Source organism: Ranitomeya imitator, chromosome 5 (assembly GCF_032444005.1).
Source record: "Ranitomeya imitator isolate aRanImi1 chromosome 5, aRanImi1.pri, whole genome shotgun sequence".
Taxonomy (NCBI): domain Eukaryota; kingdom Metazoa; phylum Chordata; class Amphibia; order Anura; family Dendrobatidae; genus Ranitomeya; species Ranitomeya imitator.
The window spans coordinates 494,945,272-494,961,287 of NC_091286.1; the positions used below are offsets into that span (position 1 = coordinate 494,945,272).

At 41.8% G+C, this 16,016-nt stretch overlaps 1 protein-coding gene across 3 annotated transcripts in view; it reads left to right on the forward strand.

The window, feature by feature from the left end:
- The window catches only part of IFT80 (intraflagellar transport 80), a 187,924-nt gene that overhangs the window by 115,614 nt on the left and 56,294 nt on the right, over nt 1–16,016 (forward strand). For all 3 annotated transcript variants that reach the window (XM_069727415.1, XM_069727417.1, XM_069727416.1), the window contains exon 9: nt 12,954–13,133. In XM_069727415.1, coding sequence (XP_069583516.1) covers nt 12,954–13,133 — 180 coding nt within the window. The remainder of the gene's footprint in view (nt 1–12,953; nt 13,134–16,016) is intronic.

Below are 16,016 nucleotides of genomic sequence, written 5' to 3' on the forward strand. Positions count from 1 at the left end.
GCTTTCTTTTTTCTTTTTTTTTGTCGTATCTAAAGCAATCATGTCCTTTTGTCGTTAAAGTAGCACTCCGAGTAAATGTTTTCTTTTGGATCAGTAATACTCAACGTCCAGTAAACAGTACTTCGGTTATGTCTCTTACCAAGCACTTTATTCCATGCTGTAGCCGTACATGACCCACACTGCGGCTACCCGAATCATACAGCATCTTAGATATTGGCTAGAAAGTCAGTTTCTATATGTACGTTTGAGATTTACATCAAGGCTCTGAAAGCAGGGCATACTGAACCCGTCCCTACTACGTACAGATTATCAGATGACTGCTGGGTAATTTCTCCATTATAGTTGGAAATTGGCTTCAATCAAGAACTATCCAGATGGCATGACATGGCATTGTACAAGGAAGTAATAGCCATCTCTATTTAAAGAGAACCTGTCGTCATGATCATCCATGCTCAACTGAATGTATGGTCATAATGGTGCTGGCATACTGAGTCTATAGCAACCTTCAGTGGAGAAATCTGCAGCCTGGTTTTTGTTAAATCCTCATCCTAAATGTTAGGTTCCTAATCTCTTCGTGCATCAGGGTGGGACTTTGGATAGGGTCTTCGGCTCTGCCACGGCACCTCTTCTGCCTTTGTTGTCTTTCTTGTCCTTTATATAAAGTTCATGCTGGCGCCGTCCTAGCCGTTGACAACGACAGGAAAATGGCGCCGGTGGTGGCATATGCGCAGATTTAAATCTCAATTCATTGACGAGCTGAGATCTCATTCTGCGCAGGCGCTGCCACTGACACCATTTTCCTAAAGCCTGTCGCCATATCAATCTGCGCAACAGTCACACGCGGCTGGGACGGTGCCAGTGCAAAATTTTCATAAGGAAGAAGATAAAGACTCCAGAGGCAGCGGAGGATCCGAAGACCCTACCCACAGTCCCACCCCGACGCACAAAGAAATTAGGAAACCAAAATTTATAATGATTTAACTAAAAGCAAGGCTGCAGATTTCTTCACTGAAGGTATCTATAGAATCAGTATGACCGCGCCACTACGGCCATACCTTCAGTTTAACATGGATAATCCTTGACAGGTTCTCTTTAACATGTCTTTTACCCTGTACAAATTCCTAACTCTCAGACCATCACATTTCGTCTACCATGCTTGACGCTAGGAAGTCGCCATTTGTCTTCCTGCCTCTTTATATAATTATAATATTTATTTAGTAATGTTTTCTAAATACATGGGAGGCATTAGAATCCTCTAAGGTTTTTATGCTCCTGCACAGTTGTGCATGTGGCCTTCCACTTCTTTTTCTATCCTATTTGGCGCCAGATTATGAGTTTCAGTAGCAAATTCTTCCTTTCTGGTCATTCTGACACCACAGTCAAACTTCAGAATATACAAATCTTCATTTAGCCCATAGGAGGCCATTTTCTGTAGCTGAAAGTATTCTTCTGACTGCTTCATCAGTTATGTCGATTCAAGGAGGACCTGCCACTGGCCATCAACATGTAAATGTCGCTGTTTCCTGAATCTGCTATTGTTTTGATGTATATTCAGGGAAGAGCAGCCATATCTCGGGTAAAGAAGGCACAAGAATGCCAATCATGATGTCTCACACTGCTAATGTCAGGGAGATCGGTGTCTGGTCCAGAGATCCTAACCACTCATTTACATATTAAGAAGAACATGGATTTCTCAGGAATAAAACCTCTGATCACCGATATCAAGATCTCTTTATTCAGTTTCCTATTACCTACATCCCCGTATAGATGGCTTAAAAGGGTTAATCCTACTGGCAGATTCCCTTAAAAAACCTGCTCTGCTGTTTTTGTTTTTTTATATATTATTATTTTTTATTTTATTATTATTTTGATAATTGATTCTTGTTGTGTTCTCCCCTTTTAGTGCACAGTGTTTCTAATTAATGACATTTTTGAAAAGACCTTGGTCATAGCTCATTTTCCTTTCTTTAAAATGATGTAGGTTAAAATTCAACGGTTTTGAGTTAATACACCAACAGATTTGAGTAACTTTTCCCTTTTTTATTGGTGGTAAAAGAATAATCGATACCACTTGCCACCTCCCAAGTTGCTGTTACAGCTGCTCCTTTTTATCCCTACAAAGAATCCACTTTAAATGAAGTCACAGATGTACAAAGAATCATTAATAACCCAAAATGCATCAAGATGATCCATTATGTTCTGCGTTACTCCTAGCGCTCTGGTCAGGAGTATATTGTTTGTGTTCATGCCTTAAATAGCTTCTTCAGCAGGTTTTTATATTGTCTGCTTGATTTTATTGGCAGCAGTCCATGTGTCTTTACAATAGAATCCAGCCACATTATGATTTACATGGCCACTGAAACGCTGCTAAAAGCAATATGTGAAATTCCTGGGCTTTTTACAAGCTTTGTTGGAACTGGGAATCTTCATGGATCAGGTGAATGTGAAAAAAATTCCCCGGTGGCAACTTTTTAACCTTCTTTCCAAGCTTTGTTCAGTAACATCTTTTATGAGTTAACAAGATCAGGATAGATAAACCACCTTGCTTATGTGGCATACACCCTTGTGCATTTAGGGAATTGAGTAGGATAATAAAACAAACTACTTTATTAAATGTATTTGGGCTTATTTAGAACATACATCATACTATAGCAGATGTGCTTTGTAGTATAGAGCATATCGCGTTCAATCACTGCTTTTCAAAGTTTAAGATCTGCTGACTATTTGAATATATCATGTTTTAGTACCTGTCCAGTGTACGTTACTCACTTCCCAATCTGTAGTAGTTTCAAAATGAGATAATATATTCACTGCCATAAAGTAAAGGAATATTAGAAGAGGTTTTATCACTATATAAAAGCATAAGAATGCAGGTAAGAAGCCACAAAATGCACTGCAATCTACTCACCCCGCGCCTCTCCAGAGCGAGAGCGCGCGCGCACACACACACACACACACACACACACACCCCTACTCTTGTGCCACACACACACACACACACACACACACACACACACACACACACCCCTACTCTTGTGCCACATACACACACACACGCAGCCCTACTCTTGTGCCACATACACACACACACACACAGCCCTACTGTTGTGCCACATACACACACACACAGCCCTACTGTTGTTGTGCCACACACACACAGCCCTACTGTTGTTGTGCCACACACACACAGCCCTACTGTTGTTGTGCCACACACACACAGCCCTACTGTTGTTGTGCCACACACACACACACAGCCCTACTGTTGTGCCACACACACACACACACAGCCCTACTGTTGTGCCACACACAGCCCTACTGTTGTGCCACACACACACACACACACAAACTCCTACTGTTGTGTTTCAGTTATATTACATTTTCTATTGATTTTGCTATTTTCTATTGAATTTTCTATTGATTATTGGTCTTGAACCCTGTGGTCTATTAATCAATACATTTCTCTCTTCCCTTAGTTTAGCAGTCGATGGGTGTCAAAGCACCTAATCTACTTCTGTCTGTAATGACCACCAGTTCACAATATAACGTGTCGATTGGCGCTTGTTTAAAGGCTCTTTAACACAGCCTGATGCTTACAGTCACAATTTTTAAAGAGAAAGCATTATTTTTAAAGAGAAAGCATTAATTATTTAAATGCACCTTCCCACCTGCTTATTTTCCCTCAGTCTTCACCCCCACCCTCTTCTTTGATTGACATCTCTGGCTTCATAGGCCCAGAGAAGGGTGGAGATAGATCTAAACCAAGCAGGTGGGAAGGTGTATTTGAATGTTTGACCTCTCCATGATGCTTCGAGCACCTGGACTTGGTTAACAGAGTCCCTTTAACCTTTTCCCAAAATGTGACACTCCTATACGTCACACATCAGGTGCTGGTGAATGGATTATTCCAAGGAGTACGATGGGTCTCGTCTGTGTAATACATGCAGCCTCAGTGATTGGAACTAGCTCTGATTGCTTCTGGTTTACCACTTACCGGTATATACTATTGTCAGTTTTCACAAGTGTTATGATTCGGGTGGACAGTTTGTCCCGGATCTTATTGCCACCTCCTAAACCCAACCCCGCATATTATTGGTAACACAACCCCTGCTTAGATGGAGAGGTGTATTTTATTTGCTACAATTATGTCTTGGTTCACGTAAAAGATGCATTCGTCAGATGATCCTTACCATGATCATATGAGCTAGAACGAGTGTTCTTACAAAGTCTTATCTAACTGATTACCTGTGAGAAAATAATGCGCACCAGGCCTTAGTCGCTGTACTGACCTGTTACCTAACCAATCCTAATATTCACAACTAACTTCTCACGTGTATTACATACGCGCCCAAGACTTATCCATGTTCTGATGTATGCATGTTGGGCTTGACATGTCAATCTCCGCAAGGCGAAAAGTTACTCCTTGGATCCCGACCAGACGCCTATCAACAAGCTACAAACAACAAACAACCAGATCTCGCACTTTTCGCTGATGAGGGGCAGTACTCTGAAACAGTATCTGCAAATCGAGATTTTGGTTTTGGCTTTTATCTTAAAGGCTTCTTAGAGAGTCAATATTGACTTTTAGAATTGCTACTTCCTATAGGTGGCGCTAGAGTTCTAGTCCTCTCCCTCTCTGAAGACACAATTTGGAACTTCCATCGGAATTTCAGGCTTTCATGTTTGGGTTCCCCTACAGCAGTGTTCCCCAAGTTCGGTCCTCAAGAGCCACCAACGGGTCATGTTTTCAGGATTTCCTTAGTATTGCCCAGGTGAGAATTCCATCATCTAAACAGGCAACAATTCCATCACCTGGGCCATTCTAAGGAAATCCTGAAAACACGACCTGTTGGTGGCTCTTGAGGACTGGAGTTGGGGAACACAGCCATCTATGTTATTGCTGATGTTCCACATTGAAAACATAAGGCGGTTACACATTTACTGCCTGTACGCCCAAGAAACAAAATTGTCCATAAATCATTTGTTTCATAAAATAAAAGTGAAGCCTCATTTGCTTTATAGAGCTGCAGAATGATGAAATACCTGTGCACGTTCCATGTGAGTGTGGCCTGTCAAAATAATTTAGCAGTTTCTGTTACATTTTTTTTTTTATCTAAAGCTTTCCCTGTCAATTTGAGGTTTGCATCAGTTAGGAAAGCTTGTTGTGCTTATTCCATTCTTCAGACCACACTTCATCCGCACTGCCTATGCTAATTACTTTCACATGCATTTTTGCTGTTTTTAGCACAGAGGTTAATAAAGTTTACAATTATTTCTGTCCAAATCTTGTCAGAAAACAGAGCACTCTTCGGATTTATTGATAATGCTGAATGCATTTTAATTGAGCAATTCTTTGCAACAATTTGAAAACTGTTGCAAACTTTGGATGTTGGGAACTAAATGTGTCTGAAATTTGAGATGTGAAATTATCATTAATTTTCCATTTAGTTCTGTATTTTAGACATGTTATTATGAATCACAGTTTATATATTCATTTAAAGCCAATGTGTTTAATAACACTTTACATATCAATCATTGTAAATGTAATGGAGCTTCTGGGCAAGACAGTCTATTTTTAAATAACCTTTTAGGTAATTGGGGCTAAACAGCTGAAAATGTATCATGCTGAACTGAACACACGATTTAATAGATGCTGCAGAGCAGAATAATGAATGAATATGTTTGGCTATCAAAATATATGGCACCTAAACAGATATATATATATATATATATATATATATATATATATATATATATATATATATATATATATATATATATATATATATATATATAGTATTTTTTTTTTTTTTTTTTTTTTAAAGTCCAAGTGACCATTACCAGAGAGATTTCACTGGGCGTGTATTTCTTCCCCTTTCTTACGCTGACCAATCATAAGCAGCCAGAAACATACAGGAGAAAGAAGAACACGCCCCCACAGTAGCATTGCCTGCAGAGTGATGAGGTGCTGGAGTACCACAGACCTGAGTGACCGCAGCAGTGATCTCCAGCAGTCGGTGTGGGGAAGGGGCTGTACAGCAGGGTTGGCAGCGTTACACCTGCTAATGTGTATTTGGTCCTACGCATTTGAATTTGAGAGATTTATTCAGTGAGTGTTTATTTGTAATGAGACCTAAGGTCTGCTCTGCATAATTCTTTAGTATTATTTATACTATGTTACATAAACAAAATGCAAAAAAAAAGTCAGACTTGTCTTTGTCTTTACATTACCCATTCCCACCCTTTTTCTTTGGGTGTTTCAGTGTGGCAACTTGAAAATATTATTTCCATGTTTCCATTCTGCAAAAGTAGGAAAATTTTAAGAAAAAAATATGATACAAATTTGGCAGTCCGTCCAATATAAATTACCGGGGTTGGACATCCCCTTCGTCAACGCTCGAGTAAAATCTCATACTCGCATCCCAGGCCATTCCAGCAATGGCGGCTAGCAAGACGTTGTCATGTGCGCGCTGCAGCCAGTCACTGGCTCTTGACCAGCTCCAGCCTTTACTATTTCGCCACAGTGGATGTCCACGCTGACAGGATATTGATGAGCTGCAGCCGATCAGCGACCTGACATTGACTGCAGTGTTCACGTGATTATAAAGATGTCATGCGAGTGCCGGTAGACCCAGTGCTTAAATTATTGTAACAACGCCAGAGGTGAGTATAAGCTTTTCATATGGTACATTGGAGACAGTTGTGCTACTAATCTAAGTCCCCTGCACCTAGTCTGATACTTACCAACCACCATCTTCATCTCATATCCCCTCCATTCCTATCGGTCTTCAGCAGTTTGTGACCTGCCGGATTGCTCCAGTGTTTGCTGGCCGGGCCATAAGTCTGAAGTCAGTGTAAGTCTATGAGAGCCAGAACAAGGATCTCATAAACTTGCATTGCGAGCTTGTGACCATTGCCTCTGACTTCCGGTGTGTCAGAAGTTGCCGTCACAAGATGGCGCCGCAGGATGGGAGCGGCACAGGGGACATATAAAGATGGTGGCTGGTAAGTATAATACTAGGCTCAGGGGACTTAGATTAGTGGCACCACTGCAGCATCAAAATGAAAAAAGTGGAGCTTTAAAACAGTTGTCTACTACTTTGACATCCCATTCTTTAAAGAGAATCTGTTACCAGTTTTTTTTGCTTCCTAACCTGACAGCAGCATATTGTAGAGACAGGAATCCTGATTTCTGCAATGTCACTTACTGGACTTCTTGCTGCTGGTTTAATGAAATCCCTGTCCTATCGCACGATCTAATCACTAGAGTACTAGCACACCTGCTGCCATGTGGTCTGCCATATTCTAGAGCTATTTATAACCCAGCCCCCATCACTGATTGGCAACTTTCTGCCTATGCACAGTGTACACAGATTGCTGCCAATCATTGATGTGGGCGGGGTTACACAGAGCTCAGCATTCAGAGAACTCCTAGATCTTCAGGAGATAAAATTGTGATTTTATCAAAACCGTAGCAAGCAGCTCAGAAAGTGATACATCACTGGAATCGGGGTCTCTGCCCCCGTATCATGCTGTTCTCAGGGTACAAAAACTTTTTGACAAATTGTCTTAAATAAATGCTAATCAATAAATTATACGTAACCCAGTGTTAAACTAGAACAGAAAAACTGGTGTGAGCCAAATGTAAGTACAATTGTCAAATTATGAAGTCTCTGGAAATAAAAGGCACTATACAAACCAGTAAAAATAAATGTAAAAAAAAATCTAATTTTTTTATTAATATTTTTTCAGTTGAAATATTTAAATACTTGAACAAAATGTCACATGTAAAAAAAAAAAAACAACAAAACTACAGTACATCTCCACCAGGGCCATCATGAGAAAGCATGAAATCAGCCTTTCTAGTAGAACAGCTATTGCTAGTGGATATAGGAAGCAATGGTCTGGCTGAGACAATCAATTTAGCAGATAGTATGGGCTAGTTCTGTGGTGTCAGGGACAAAATATGTAGGAATAGAGACAAAATTAACAATTTCCAGCAATCGGTATTTAAAATTAATCTGTCAGCAGGCTTTTGGTAGGTAAAAAGAAGCTGACACAATCAGAGCCTTTAGATTTAGAATGGAGCAGAGCTGAGAAAGCAAGCCCCGCCCACACCAGGCTCTGTATATACAATGTACATAGACAGTGAGCTGCCTATCACAGGAGGGGGCGTTGCCAGACTAGTATAGTCCAGCAGTAGTGATGAGCGAATATACTCGTTACTTGAGATTTCTCGAGCGCGCTCGGGGGTCCTCTGAGTACTTTTTTTGCTCGGAGATTCAGTTTTTCTTGCCGCTGCTGAATGATTTACATCTGTTAGCCAGCATAAGTACATGTGGGGATTCCCTAGCAACCAGGCAACCCCCACATGTACTTATGCTGGCTAACAGATGTAAATCATTCAGCTGCGGCAAGAAAAACTGAATCTCAGAGCACTAAAAAATAATCAGAGGACCCCGGAGCATGCTCGAGAAATGTCGAGTAACGAGTATATTCGCTCATCACTATCCAGCAGTCTTAATCTCTTAGTGATAAATCCTTCACAGTAAGTAAACAACGTCACGCACTTTAACAAGTGACACATCCCTGAATTCTGTGTCTCAGCCTTGATCTCTTGCTGTCTTCAGATTACAGATCAAAAACCTTCTGACAGATTCCCTTTAAACAAAACCAGGTGACAGAAAAAAAAATGAAAATTTTAGTTCTATGATTTAATGTTTTCTCCTTTTTTTTCAGGGTTTTAAGTTTTTTTAATGTGAGTAATATTACAGAGACTCTCTATTCTGTCTTTCATTCTTAAAAAGCTGGAAAAAAAAGTAGAAGAGTTCAGTAGTGAAAATAGAGCAGCTCTGGATTAGGAGGAAGTTTCCTTGTGTTGTGCCAAATATTCCGTAAACGGGAGTCATATTTCTAATCATTTAGAAACACGTGGGAATACATAATAGGGATTGTTCCGTAGTTAGAACTGTTCTGTTATCCTACAGAATTTATTATGGCCCAAGTGCTAAGCTCCTGTAATTCCTCCCATATTTGATAGAAATCCTGTATTAGACACATGAGAGGCTCTACCAAGCTATGCCGCTCTCTAAGAACAATACAACAGTTCGCATGTCCATGGAAATCATCTGTGACGCAGCTTCGTGATTTCAGCTTCTTTATATTGCCCCAAGAAAAACGTTCTGTTTACATTATATATAAACAGAGCCCTTTTCTCTACATTTCTTGTACTTTCTCTGGGTGATAAGGTCGGACTGGCGGTAACTCAGTATCTTATTTCATCATAATGTGGGTTCAGGAAGCTGAGATATGGCATTGTGCTCGCTAACACTGGAGTGTGTAAGGTCCTTTATGATATTATTTTCCCTACCCAAATAATGCAGACTTGTGCCTTTATTCCCTTTTGATATGTGCGTTTTGTATAGTGCTGCTTTTTTTTTTTTTTCATGGCCCACCACTGCATCTATGGTCCTCATCATTGCCATTTCTTGGTGTCCTCAATGCTGAGAACTAAAGGCACATACTTAATACCTCATGGAATATCATCATGGAGGAGTCTGATTGGCCCCAAACGTATTCTTCAGCAGGACAATGACTCTAAACATACAGCCAATGTCCTTGGGAATTATCTTCAGGGTAAGATGAACAAGGAGTACTGGAAGTGATGATATGGCCCCGACAGAGCCCAGATCTCCTCAACATCAAGTCTGTCTGGGATTACCAGAAGAGACAGAAGGGTTTCCACCAGCCTACATCCACAGAAGATCTGTGGCTAATTCTCCAAGATGTTTGGAACAACCTTTCTGCCAAGTTCCTTCAAAAGCTGTGTACAAGTGTACCTACAAGACCTGATGCCGTTTTGTAGTTGAAGGTCACACCAAATAGTGATTTGATTTAATTTCTCTTTTGTTCATTCTCTTTGGATTTTGATAATTGATAAAAAATAAACTATTAACACATCTACTTTTGAAAGCATTCTTACTTTGCAGCATTTTTCAACACCTGATATTTAGCCCCATGCAAGACTTTTGCATAGCACTATATATTTTGTGCACTTTTGGCAAGGATATTTAGGCACTCCTTGGTATAGTTATATCTTAGATAACAGATAATTATACCATTGCGTATCAAAATAACTTTGTCAGGCAGTTCCCCAAAATGAATTGTGTTCTGTAAACTTAGGGAAGAAGCTGAATATTGGCATTAAATTGGGCATTTCGGGTACAAACGTTGTTGTGTCTGCTGTTTCCGTCAGTGGCGTAGAGATTGAATGGAGCATCAGGGCGCGTGCTGGACCTCCTCTCCATGTACTCCTCCCACTGAATGGAGCATCAGGGCATGTGCTGGACCTCCTCTTCATGTACTCCTCCCACTGATTGGAGCATCAGGGTGCTTGCTAGACCTCCTCTCCATGTACTCCTCCCACTGAATGGAGCATCGGGGCGCGTGCTGGACCTCCTCTCCATGTACTCCTCCCACTGAATGGAGCATCAGGGCATGTGCTGGACCTCCTCTCCATGTACTCCTCCCACTGAATGGAGCATCAGGGTGTGTGCTGGACCTCCTCTCCATGTACTCCTCCCACTGAATGGTGCATCAGGGTGCGTGCTGGACCTCCTCTCCATGTACTCCTCCCACTGAATGGAGCATCAGGGCGTGTGCTGGACCTCCTCTCCATGTACTCCTCCCACTGAATGGTGCATCAGGGTGCGTGCTGGACTTCCTCTCCATGTACTCCTCACACTGAATGGAGCATCAGGGCGCGTGCTGGACCTCCTCTCCATGTACTCCTCCCACTGAATGGAGCATCAGGGCGCGTGCTGGACCTCCTCTCCATGTACTCCTTTCACTGAATGGAGCATCAGGGCGCGTGCTGGACCTCCTCTCCATGTACTCCTCCCATCCCACTGAATGGAGCATCAGGGCACGTGCTGGACCTCCTCTCCATGTACTCCTCCCATCCCACTGAATGGAGCATCAGGGCGCGTGCTGGACCTCCTCTCCATGTACTCCTCCCACTGAATGGAGCATCAGGGTGCGTGCTGGACCTCCTCTCCATGTATTCCTCCCACTGAATGGAGCATCAGGGTGCATGCTGGACGACCTCTCCATGTACTCCTCCCACTGAATGGAGCATCAGGGCGCGTGCTGGACCTCCTCTGCATGTACTCCTCCCACTGAATGGAGCATCAGGGCGCATGCTGGACCTCCTCTCCATGTACTCCTCCCACTGAATGGAGCATCAGGGTGCGTGCTGGACCTCCTCTCCATGTACTCCTCCCACTGAATGGTGCATCAGAGTGCGTGCTAGACCTCCTCTTCATGTACTCCTCCCACTGAATGGAGCATCAGGGCGCGTGGTGGACCTCCTCTCCATGTACTCTTCCCACTGAATGGAGCATCAGGGCGTGTGCTGGACCTCCTCTCCATGTACTCCTCACACTGAATGGAGCATCAGGGCACGTGCTGGACCTCCTCTCCATGTACTCCTCCCACTGAATGGAGCATCAGGGCGCGTGCTGGACCTCCTCTCCATGTACTCCTCCCATCCCACTGAATGGAGCATCAGGGCACGTGCTGGACCTCCTCTCCATGTACTCCTCCCATCCCACTGAATGGAGCATCAGGGCGCGTGCTGGACCTCCTCTCCATGTACTCCTCCCACTGAATGGAGCATCAGGGTGCGTGCTGGACCTCCTCTCCATGTATTCCTCCCACTGAATGGAGCATCAGGGTGCGTGCTGGACCTCCTCTCCATGTACTCCTCCCACTGAATGGAGCATCAGGGCGCGTGCTGGACCTCCTCTCCATGTACTCCTCCCACTGAATGGAGCATCAGGGCGCGTGCTGGACCTCCTCTCCATGTACTCCTCCCACTGAATGGAGCATCAGGGTGCGTGCTGGACCTCCTCTCCATGTACTCCTCCCACTGAATGGAGCATCAGGGTGCTTGCTGGACCTCCTCTCCATGTACTCCTCCCACTGAATGGAGCATCAGGGTGCGTGCTGGACCTCCTCTCCATGTACTCCTCCCACTGTGAACATGCGGGGGAAAGGTTCTTTCGAGCAGACATTTTTTTCCTATCCTTTTGGATAAGTGGAAAATGTCAATTGTTTCTTAGCCCCTTTAGACCAGTTAATTTTAACGTCTACCTTGGTTATTTTTGAAGTAATTTTCTTTTTTGAATTTCGAAGCAAAGTTCTCTTTGATCCCCAGGTTTGTGACCTCTGCAGTCTGCAGCCCGCCATAATTATACAAGCATGTATAGAACATTCAGCGATTTGTCCTCTTACTGTATCTCAATAAAGTAAATTGACTGGCGGTATTTCAAGTAAATCTTTCAGTTCCACTTGTCTACCCTCATTATATTTATATTACCAAAGTTGACAAGCTTCCCAGGAGTTTGATATTTTGTGGGTTCGCATGTACTGCAAAAGAAATTATAGTGCTAAATATGGCAAACGCATTATAATCCTTCCCCCAAGCACTAAACGATGTGTCCAGCGTTTTGCATTGGGACATATTTTGTCTTTAAACAGATGGATTTTTTTGCCGTCTTACATATTGAATAAAGTTCCTTTTCAGTTTTTGATTAATGGGAGTCGTAATTAGCTTTGCATCTGAGCTCTATTTGGTAAGCCTGCCTCATCTTTCTTCTGATCAATCTTAATAGCCCTGCATATATTGCTAATGTCTCTAGCAGACTTGAACCATTTGCCGTGTCATCTCCTATTCTTATTCATTGAAGCAGCCTTGACCTCTGCCACCGGCTCATCTGCTGTCTGATGTCCAGCTGCTTCAGGTGTGCGTAGGCAAGGGCAGAATCAACCATTTTATGATCCGCGTTTCATCTCTATGCTGACATGACTTCGCATTTTCATTGCATTATTTAAAAAAAAATTATTCTTTTTGTTTATTGGTTAGTTTATTTGTTTATTGTTTGTTTTTTTTCCAGTGGTCCTATGCTTTGGAAAAACCAACTACTGGTAGTATCTTCAGCCTTACATGGTCAATAGATGGAACCCAGGTTGCCGGAGCGTGTGGAAATGGTCATGTTATCTTTGCTCATGTCATTGAGCAACATTGGGAATGGAAGAATTTTGAAGTAACTTTAACCAAGAGAAGAGCTATGCAGGTTGTTATATTTCAGAACATTTACAGAACCAGAAACACATGGGCTACTTGCACAATGAAAAAGTCTGTAGGAACCTGTTCAGACAACACCAAGAAACTTGAAGACACAAAAGAGCACAGTGAGGTCAAAAATACTCTGTTGTAAAAAAAAATCACAGTAATAAGCAAGTGCTAGTCAAAAGATGGAAAAAACAGGGTATTTAGTTGATTCATTTTTTTGCAAAAAAAATGTATACTAAGCTGCTCCACCAATCGTCAAGGTATACCCATATAGAGCAGTCCTACCTAATGTATATAATACCTATCTGATGTATTTAAAAACCTGATCATCTGTATAGTACCTGTATAAGCAGGGTTCAGAGAGGGAATTTTCATGTGGACATGCTGGATCGATCAGCTTTGATGCAAATGACCCATAAGGAGTGGTGGACTCCCTAGTCTTGTAGAAGCAAGAGAACAATTACAGAACTAGAAACACATGGGCTACTTGCACAATGAACAAGTCTGTAGGAACCTGTTCACACACCACCAAGAAACTTGAAGACACAAAGGAGCACAGTGAAGTCAAAAATACTCTGTTGTAAAAATAATCACAGTAATAAGCAAGTGCTAGTCAAAAGATGGAAAAAACAGGATATTTAGTTGAACTTATGGGTCATTTGCATCAAAGCTGTTCCATCCAGCATGTCCACATGAAAATTCCCTCTCTGAACCCTGCTTATACAGGTACTAATACAGATGATCAGGTTTTTAAATACATCAGATAGGGATTATATACATGAGTTAGGACTGCTCTATATGGGTATACCTTGACGATTGGTGGAGCAGCTTAGTATACATTTTTTTGCAAAAAACGTATCCACTAAATACCCTGTTTTTTTCCATCTTTTGACTAGCACTTGCTTATTACTGTGATTTTTTTTACAACAGAGTATTTTTTACCTCACTGTGCTCTTTTGTGTCTTCATATTTCAGAACATGTCTTATAATCCTAACTAAAAATGTTTGTTCACATTCTAGCGACTACCTTATAAATTAGAATCAACTTTACAGTATCTAAATCCCATTCACAAGTGGGTCAAGAGGTAAGGGGATCATTGGAAATAGGGGCTCTTGTGTTCAAGTGAGCTGTGCCATGTATGCAGTAGCCTTCTTTAGAGTTGGTGCGAATTGATGAACAGGACCAAGTCCATCAGCTAGATCAGTAATCTGTGGCCGCTGGAAGGAAGCCTGAGAACCCCCTTTTTATCTTCTGGCATCCTCAGGTATTTTGATTAATAGTTCTGGAACAACGCACATGTGCTGCCACGCCAGGCTAGACAATCACAGGAAGAGCCGTGGAGGCTGTCAGATTAGAGGCGGTTCTCAGGGGTGTTAATTGGTCACAGATTATTGATGCCACCAATCTACTGGGACCTGCTGTAACACTTTGAGCATGGGAGTTGCCCATATCTCCCTGTACCAATATGGAATGAACCCATGTGCTATAGGTCCCCTGACGATTCTTGCATGATCAATGAGGGACAGTGCAAGGCCTCCTTAACTGGGCTAGCTGTGGACTACCCTTGTCAAAGTGGGAGTTTAAGGAGCCAGGATATATTAGCCATTTCCGGGATTTGTAGGGCTACTGTCTTTTTTTTTTTTTTTTTATTCCTGGAAGGACTTCTCAGGAATTAACTACTCCCTGAATCAGACTGCTTCCAGAAATGGGTGAGACCGATCCATATAGTGTACTCTTTGTATCTAATGGAGCATTGAGTTTCCACTCTCACCTTTCTTATATCTTGTCCGCTTTATTAAGTATAGCCTTCTGATTAGGACCACTGTATATCTGTGTGTCTCTCTTGACCACTGTCAATATATGGGACAAGGTTTATAGAGATTGTGTTGCTAATCTTATATTTGCTGGCTCTTTATATCAGATGAATATATTCAATCCCGTCATCGTACATTGCAGAATTGGATTTGAATATTGGTGGAAACGTAGGAACCTTGATAGGTAACCTCATCATTGATATAGTTGTCCACCTTCTCTGATGTATACAATTTACCTATGCGATTAGAACATCTATATGGTGTATCTGGTTGTATTTTTTAGGCTTGTAATAATGCCTCCTGGTGCCTTTTTTTAGGCAGCACATTTTATACTTTATATACTTATTAAAAGTTTAGTTTTAGATCTCACTTTGCTGAATTCATCATCTCAATCTATTGGGGCCTGAGAATAGATTTGCACCAACTCCATCTCTGCCCGTTCTTCGAGTTAATAAACACCTTCTGCTGGTCAGTAATTATTCTCACAACAGATGGGGCAAATGAAGACCCTGGGCCTGATTTATGAGACTTAAGGTGCTAGAATTCTGGCTTAATTTGATCCAAAAATTCTGTCTTCCATACCTCGCACCACAGTACTTTAAATGTTTTCGAAACCTTTTTGGACAACTTAACGATGAGGTGTGGACTAATTTTGTTTTATTTCTAGCACCAAAGTTTGTTGTAAATTATTGGTTCAATGTAAGCCATGTAAAAGGTAGTGTGGGCTTAGACTAGACCTCCTATAGATTATTATTTATTTATAGCACCATTTATTCCATGGCGCTTTACATGTGAGGAGGGCTATGCATAATAAAAGACAAGTACAATAATCTTAATACAAGTCACGACTGGTACAGGAGGAGAGAGGACCCTGCCCACTATGCACCAGATTCATGATCCAGCATGACCCACTGTAATAAATTTGACACATTTTAAGACTATCTAATCCAAAGCTGCATTTACATTGAACCATAACTGTGAACGAGTGTTCTTAATAATATTGCTTGTTTCACGATTATCTTGCAGTGTAAACAGGCTGATCACCCAATTAAATGAGCAAAACTCTTGT